This window comes from Haemorhous mexicanus, chromosome 8, assembly GCF_027477595.1.
Source record: "Haemorhous mexicanus isolate bHaeMex1 chromosome 8, bHaeMex1.pri, whole genome shotgun sequence".
Classification (NCBI taxonomy): domain Eukaryota; kingdom Metazoa; phylum Chordata; class Aves; order Passeriformes; family Fringillidae; genus Haemorhous; species Haemorhous mexicanus.
The window spans coordinates 26,752,628-26,761,434 of NC_082348.1; the positions used below are offsets into that span (position 1 = coordinate 26,752,628).

Consider the following 8,807-nt stretch of genomic DNA (forward strand, 5'->3'; position numbering starts at 1 on the left):
TTGGGATCTTCTAGGACTTGTTGAGACTGAAAGCTAGGATTTTGCTAATATATTATAGTTGGCTCAAAATGTTTATGTTGTTTTGATATAAGCTACTGATGAGTGGTTCAAAGAAGCTTAACTGAATAGTTCTATGTTACAGGGCATTGGTTGCAAAAAAGGTGTTTTATTTGCTTCTAGACCTTCATCAGGGTTGAGAAGAAGCTGTGGGTTTTAACTGATAACAAAGCAGAGAAAGCAACAGCAGGATGCAGCTGAAAGTGAAAAGGAGCTCCAGTCCCAGAGTCAATGCCAGATTTTGTTTGATAAAAGTCACACAGATCTTAATCTTTACCTTGTTTGGAGGAACAGCAGTAAAATGGAGTAGTTCTGATTGGGGTGGGGATTTCTTCAGTTTTCACCATATTTGCTGTTCCAATTGTGGAAAAAGAGAAATGTGGAAAGTGGTGAAACTGGGCTGGATGCAGGTGGATGTGATTGGGAAGGATGAGAAGGTTGAAAGAGAAAGGAGAAATTTTTGTCAGATGTAGGAATGAGAATCAAAAGAAGAGGGAAAATTAAGGAGAATAAAGTAAATTAGATTGCTGTTTCAGTTTCTGCATCAGAATTGTGGCTAGAAGCCTTTAGTCCTCCTCTGAACTAACAGCAGTAAAATGTCACTGCTTTTTACATAACTGACAAAGGAGCAGATTGGCAATCTGAGATCACTCTCTTCTGAACTAAATTGCATAAAATTATTCTCCAAAGGTATTAATATTGGCTGTACAATTTATCTGCAGGCTTTCTGACACTGCTGCATTTAAAATGCCTGCTATCCATTGAATTATTACAATAGTTGGTTCCTTTTGGAAATGACTCATCACTCCATCAGATTGAAAGTTTTAAATTAAATATTGAACCTGCTGAATTGGGCCATCCTATCAAAATACTACATTTAAAAAGTGTGTAGGAGGATCTGGAACTTGATGATATGACAATTTTTAGTTTTCATTGTTCATTTTTAATCAGTTTGTCCATAGAAATTACGTCTAGTTGTAAGAATCTTCTAGAATGTCTTTGGTTTTTTCCTAAAGCTCTTATTGATTCTCTATCCCATTGTTTGGTGATGTCATGATATCACCAATTTTCACCCCTTCCTGGTTGTTCAGGTTTTTCCTGCCTATGCATGCAGGCCTCTTCAGGGAGGTGTTTTTTTTTTTTTTTTTTAATACTCTGATCATTGCCTGCTTCCTGTCTTGTTTTACTAACATTTTTTAAAAGTAGCTTGAAGAAATTGTCCATTTTATTAAAAAAAATTACCTGCATGTCTTTTCCCTAATGCTGTATATTCAAGCAATTTGACATTTTCAAAGACTGGAGCCCTTTGCTCTCTTTTCATTCTTCAGGAGATGTGTATAATTTAGCAGCAGAATAAAATTCTGTATTTTAAACCTAAAACTTCTAGTGCCAAATAAATATCATCTGGGATGCCTCACAGGAAAGTTGCTAAGTTCAGCTTCTGCCTAGGATTTCCTAAGAGCAGCAAATTCTTTGAAGTCTATTTAACATTAAGGCAAACCCCCACATTAGGATTATTTTTAGATACCTGTTTTCAGGTACCTACTTGTGTAATTATGGAAATGCCATCAGTCATCATTAAAATGAGGAACATCATGATTCCTGTGTTTGTTTCTTGGAGAAATATTTTTGACCATTTAGTAGATCCATGCTCTTATTTACTCAGGTATAGAAAAAAAACCCTAAGCTTTAAAAAAACCAAGTGGAAAAACAGCATCAGAAGGCTATGAAATATCTGTAATGTGGAAGTGGTCTTCTGTCACTCTTAGGCAGAGCCTGCCATGGAAAGGGTAGGAGTTAACACCAGGGAAAGGCCTTTTCTGGCTTAAGAAAAGTATTTCTGTTAACAAACACTGGGTACTGGTCAAGAAACCTGAGAGTTTCTACAGAGCCAGACTAATCACCAAGTGTCAGACTTAGCACCATGGACCTGAGGAGCAGACCAGTTCCAGTCAGTCTTTCCTCTGAACAAAGCATTCTGCATGTTTTTCAGACAGAAATCCCAGTCTTCAGAGCACAGACACACAGGTTTTCCCAGCCCAGGGCACAGGAACCATGGATCAGCAAGTCCCTATTGTGACAGCAGCTTTATCCAATGTATTTTATCGATGCACTTATTGCTCTTATTGAATGTTCTTTCCTTAGAGCTCCTTTCTGGTAGGCAAGAGTGGATACCTGGCCTGAAACCAACCTTCCCTTTGTCATTGATAGCTGCAGACTTGGCTTGCCAAGTCTGAATTGTGCTGTGTGTTTGTTTTCCTGCCTTTCAGTGCTGGATTAGACATCGTGAGCAAGTGTTTTTGCATCCTGAAAGATCGTGGTTTTGAGGGTGTTTTTGTCAGACAAGGACTGTGACTCATTCAGACTGGTTGTTTAGATTGTTTCAAAGATTTACTGTTGCAGTGATTTTTATCTCCATATGGTTTTCCTCAGTCCCCAGAAGTACAGTTTGTGCTGCTAGAAAGGGCCAGCTGTTAAAAGGTTCAACAAGCAGAAATGCTCTGTCACGATTCCTGTCATGGTGCAGAAGTCTTGCTATGAATTTTAAGATTTTTTTGGTATACTGACAAGGGTATTCAAAAAAGGTAGCAACTCCAGTGAGTAGGAGATTTTGGAAAATCAAGGTGTGTTCATTTTATGGGTTGTGGTTTTGGGGGGATTTTGAAGCTTTAAGTAACACTTTGTGTATATCAGTTTTGTTATTGTTGAATATTGTACATGCCATAGAGAACCAGTTTGCTTTTCTGGAGCTGGTACACAAGTTCACTTTTGTTGAACAATTTACTTGTAAAGTTAGACACATTACTGAAAGTTGTTTTTGTCTTTTTTAAAGTAAACCTCTAATCTCAAAGGCATTTTATGGGAAACTTAAAGAAGCAATTAAAACATCAAAGTCAAAAGAAATCACTTGTTCTCCTCAAAGCTGCAAAACATAACTTCTGACTTTATAATAGGCCATTACACTCATCTTTATTAAAACTATTTTAATTGTATTTTAATAACTTGATGTCCATTGCTTAGGTTGCAATTTTTTTTTCCTTAAATAAATCTTGCAAGTACCTGCAGTCTCATCCTCTTGGTTAGGTTCTGTTTGGCTTGTTTTTAGGGAGGAAATGGGGGCTGTTATGGGGAAAGGTGTGGTGGAAATCAGCCCTGTCCCCCCGTTCACAAGGCCACTGGCTGTTTGCATTGGCTTGGGCTGTGACTTAGTTTTATTGACACCCTTGTCATAAAACATAAATTGTATTTGCCTTGTCATATTGCAGTCTCTTTTGGATGGAGACCTTCCTGTATGTGTGGTTAACGTCTGTCACTACAGATGGCAAAGACAGAACAAAATTAATTACCTCAAAAAAATGGAGAAAATTAACTCTGGTTTTGCAAATAGGTTTATGATGAGCTTTTCCATGTAATCAACCTTGAATCCTGGGCATGTGGTCATTGAGGGGAATCTGACATAATTACCAATTCTTACTTGTTCTCCTTTCTGTATCCGGCCGGAGATCCAATATTGCCATTAGTGCAATCAAGGACAGTAGTAGTACAGCATCTTACTTTTGTCTTAGGTTGCAAATGCCATGAAGAATTCGCTGCCTTTTGATGCTCCTGATGCATCACAAGAAGGCCAGAAGGTACTGAAAGTAGAAGTTACTCCAACAGTTCCAAGAATTTCTCGGAGTGCTATTACAACAGCTTCCATCCGTCGTCATCGCTGGAGGAGAGAAGGTGAGCTTTCTCTGCCAGGAGCACATATTGCAATGTACTGTAATCATCATCATCACTGTAATCTGGCTTCTGAGTTTGAATGTTTACAGAACATGGGGGGGGGGCTTTTTGTTTGTTTGTTTTTAAAAGTGATACTCCATAACAGTATATAGTATTTTACATCTTCAGAGCACTGCATGAACATGAATATTTTGGGCGTTTGTTTTGGTTTTGATTTTGTGATAAACTGTGAGGTAGATGAGGAAATGGAGAAACTGGAAAATGTTTAATAAGACTTTTTTTCTCCATGTAACATTGTGTGAAATTGTAGGGATAAAGTGTGGCTTAGAATTTGAGTTCTTTGTTTAATCTGCACTAAAACTCAACTACTTCCCATCGTTAATAGCTCAGGGAATGAATGCTAACATCTAGACCTTAATAGGATTCCAGCTGCCTAAAGCTACTGATGGCAGTGGGAGAGTGACAAACTGAACATCACACCTACCATCATATGACCCCCATCATATTGGGGAGCTATAAAATAGGTTTGGATAGTTTAGAATTAGTCTTTCCTCAGTGAGTACTTACATCATACGGTAGTGTGCTTGACTGTATGAAGAAAAAAAAAAAATGTAGCAATCTTTACCTTGATGTGATGACATCTTCAGTGTAGGTGTAGCAAAAAACTTGCTTTGAAATCACTTTGTCTGCTTTTAAAGCTTTGTTACTTCATGTATAAAATATTAGTTTAAAAGAGCTGCATAAATCAATGAAGGTAAAAAGGAGAATAACATAAGAATCAACTGAGAGTAAAAAGTCTGAAAACAGGAATTGCATATTTTCCTGTGGTACTTTTCTTTCCCCTTTTATTTTTTTATTATTCTTCTTGGTCACGTGCAAGAGGATTTGATGACCTTTGGTCTTCAGCTGAATCAGGATGTCCAGGACAAGAAGTAGCTGTCTCCTGTTTTCAGGAGTCTGCGTCGTGTTTGTCTTCGCTGTAGTTCTATTCAGCCATTCTACTCGTTTGCTGGTCTCTGGTCTGCAGTACAGCCCACCTGTCCCTTCCTGTGGGTGTTCTCACCACTTTAACTCCACATGGGCAGTGTTTTGTGTTTGTTCCGTGTCCGCATAAACTTTCTATTTTCCCTGCCTGGCTTGGAAGGCCAAGAAAGGAATAGAAAAGCACTAAAATGTTATATGTTGAATCCCAGATGGCTTTGACTTCTCAATCGAGGCTGACTCAAGCATTCCTGGCTCACCGATCCAACACGGCTGCACAGACCTAGGGATCAAACGTGAGCAAGAGGGGGAGGTGCTGATGCGCAGGACCCCTGAGCATGGCTTCCCGGAGCCCACCCTGGCAGCAGCCACAACAGAGGGTAGGACAGAGATGAGGAGGCAGAAGTCAGTGAGGCAGTTGCTGGAGGAGGATCCTGGCTCCCTATCCCCAAGCAGAACTTCTTTCCATTCTAGTGTGTGTTTCCGCTATCCCAGGGTGTATTAGCTTTCTTTGCAATACACACATCCCCTATATACCTAACATCAGGTCAGGAACTACCTTTTGTTATCCTGTGGGCTGGCCTGGGGCTTGCATCTGTGTGCTGAAACACTGCTTGGCATGGCACAAAAAAAAAAAAGACAGGGGTAATATCCAAGAGCTTTGGGATTGCTTGGAAACTCTCTATTACTGAGCATGTTTAATCTGATATTAAGAAGAAAAAATATGCACCAGATGTACATGAATCTAGCACTGGAAAGTAGATAGTACAGAATATAAATTGATTTGGCTCCATTTTAGTTAAAATAGTGTCTTGTTAGTCTGCAGTTTTTAAATTTTCAAGAATGAAGTCTCCTGTTGCCATTGAAAGTCAAGCTTGTCTAAAACAGGTATACAATTATACAATTACTGATGTTTTATTTGTCAGTCATCCTTTCATTGAAATGTCATATATGTCAACTCATTTAGAACTGACTGCTCTACAAGCACCAAAAAAGTGCTTGTGTTATCAGGAAGAAATGAGGTTGTCACGTTTCTAAAAACTTTGGAAACAATTACTGCTTTCTTTCTCAGTTGTGCTGTCCACACAAATGCTGTAGGGCTTCAGAGGTCTGCTTGGCAGCCAAGAATAGCAGGTAGAGTAGGTGGTAGAATTTTATTTAAGTTCATCTACTTTTGAGTAAAGAGGATTTCCTTGATCAAAGACATAGTTTCAAGTACTGAACTTGAATCATGATTTCTCCTCAGAGATGAGAATTAATTTCTTACAGATTTAGCTAAACATATTTTCAAGTACTCTCCTATCTTAAGCCTTCTTCTGTAGGTGAACTTTGGTGTTTCCAGCCTCTATAAGGACATTAGTTGATCATAAATAAGATTTATTTCCACGTTCAGATATGAGCTACGTTTGTTCTTCAGATTTGTTTCTCAGGAAACAATCTAGAGAATTTGGAGACTTAATTGTAGAATCACAGAAGCATTAAACTTAAACAAAGTTGCTATCCAGCAATGATTAAGAGTAGAAGAGAGTGACATAAAAATATTTAGTGCGGGTTTTTAATCCACTTGGTGCATTATGAATTTGAGCATGCTCAGTAAATGATCCTGTCTTCTCTTAAACTCACTTTCCACTTGATCTTACTCTGTTTTATAACTCTTTGCATGTGCATGACTTGAAGGATATAGAGAAGTCCTGAGCTGCAGAGAACCTTCTGGGACAGACAGGAAGTGGGAAGAGAAGTTGATAAAGATGATGCATTTTAGTCTTGTTCGAAGCCATGGATATAATTTGGCGTATTATTGGATAAGGCATTGTTCCACATTCTCTGCTTCAATACAAATGGATTGAATATCATTTACTTCTGAAACATTAGCAATGTATGATAACATTCTTGATCAAACTGAGTTTTCCAGCTGATAGCACCTGGGAGAATGCCAAGGAAAGGAGTTTGCCTTGATTATCAACATAAAATTGTGGGTGTATATCCAGAGGTCTGTTTGTTTTCTGATGCTGATTTCACAGAAAGCTTCAGCCAGGAAATTCCCTCTTACAAAGACCAGTTTGATGTCAAACAGCACAAGGAGAGACTGATCACTTCTAGTGACTTTTCAATCTTCAGGTATAGGAAGGATAAACATGCTAAAAGTAATTTTAAAAAGGTGTATAAAACCCCTTCTTCAGTTCAGTGTTTTGACCCCTTAAGCAGGAAAAGACAAGACTTCAGGGATGACTCAGTAATGCAGTGCAAGCTATTCTGCTTCTGGGTGATTGCAGCTGCGGTTCTGTGCACTATTTTGGGTCAGTGGAGAACACTGAGTCTGTATCTAAAGTACTAGTTGTGTATATGCACAAATAGCAAATTATTCTGATAAGGAGCAGTGAGAGTCTTGAATACACACTGTAGTGCAATGGATATTTCTGTTGGGTTGCACTGTCACTTTCTCTTTTGGCCTTAAAATAAAGAGTATTTGGAAGGGAGTAGATTTTTAGATTTTATTTCCTTTTGAAATTGTCTTATTGGTCTGTTGGAACATAAAACCAAAAACAAACAAACAAACAAAAAAAAAAAGATAGGGAAAACTTCATTGTTACATCATTCTGTTTTCCTTCCCAGAGTATATAAAGGACTCAAACATTTTTTATTATTTTTGAGGGCAGTTTTAGAGGAAAAATAAGATGTATTAGGAAAAGAATGTGTTTGCTGAATTACTTTAATCCCATTGGGAACTTCTGTAGGTATGTGGGTCTGACTAGACAGAAACTCTCTTGCATGTTATCTTCTCTATCTTCTTCATTTTTGAGCACTGCTGAGCAGCTTGGGCCTCTGTATAGTTGCAGCATCCAAAAGCTTGCAACAACCCCTCTCAGTCTTATCTTTAAATCCTATGCATAAAATGCCACTTTTTCAGTGTGACTGCTTCACAGTCCCTGAATGGGACATGTGCTTCAGCATCCTGTTACTCAGCAATGCTTTAACATAAACTTGGAAAACTATTGCTGTTCTTGTAATAATAAAAATCTTAGCAGTGTTGTCTGGAGACACCTTCTAAAGTTCCACATCTTTCTGTTGAATAAGAAGGGCTTGAGAGGGGGCTTCAGCTGCTTCTCTTGCTGCTTGTAAGTGAACATGCTTTCATCCAGCTTTGCATGGTTATATAAAGAAACATAAATGTTGGTTAATTGAAAAAGTGGTCTTGCTTTTGGTATGTTCAGTGATGTCTGATTTTTATCAGTACCTTTGATTGTGTGTGGGAGGGTTGGAGGGGGGAATGTCAGTGTGGATTGTGGATAAAATATATCACTGTCTAGTGTAAGAAAAGACAGGTATGTGTCGAGGAAAAGAGGAAGGCCTAGTTTTACCAAACAGGGTGGACAGGAAGTGGGGAAGATATGTGCCTTTAGAATATGGTTACAGGAAGTTAAAGCAAGTAACGCACCCTTCATTTTAATAATTGCTCTGGGAACCTAAGGACTCTCTTTTTCTAAGGCAGAAGGCTTAACCAAGGAAGAAAGGCTGTAGTAACATGAACTATATTATTTTTCTGCTTCTGGGAGGCCAATGAGTCAAATAGAACTATTGAAAACTACATCTCTACAATGCAATCATCTCTCATTGTGTTGTTTTGAGAGAGGCTGAGAGTGGTTTGGTTTGGAGATGTCTAAATATCTTTTGTAACCTGATACACAGCAGTGGTAATTCCAGGGCAAAGTTTCCTGAAAAGTAGTAGGAAATGTAGAGCAGAGTAATGAAACCTCCCTGCAAAGTTTTGGGTTGGCATTACACCTCAGAAATGTGAAATGGGATCAGGCTGTATTCCTGCTACACAGAGGCGCCAACGACACCAAAAGCTTTCTGTCTGCTCTGTTTGCCACGATGTAAAATGTTCCTTAGCTAACACTCAGCATGAGAGGATGAGCTTCCACTCAAATGGTAGACTCTCTCAGATACTTGCCACCATGTTTTTCCCATTCTGCAAAAAAAGATTTAAATGTATTTGCTTGGCAGCAAGCTGCGTTCAACAATCTTAACAGTAGAGCACCACA

General features: G+C 38.6%; 1 protein-coding gene across 7 annotated transcripts in view; it reads left to right on the forward strand.

Moving 5' to 3' along the window:
* Positions 1–8,807, forward strand: part of LOC132330675 (hyccin 2) — a 68,023-nt gene that overhangs the window by 32,398 nt on the left and 26,818 nt on the right. For 5 of the 7 annotated variants that reach the window (XM_059853323.1, XM_059853321.1, XM_059853322.1 and 2 more), the window contains 2 exons: positions 3,624–3,783; positions 4,977–5,144. In XM_059853323.1, the coding sequence (XP_059709306.1) occupies positions 3,624–3,783; positions 4,977–5,144 (328 nt within the window). The remainder of the gene's footprint in view (positions 1–3,623; positions 3,784–4,976; positions 5,145–8,807) is intronic. The other 2 variants (XM_059853327.1, XM_059853326.1) reach the window with 1 other exon arrangement.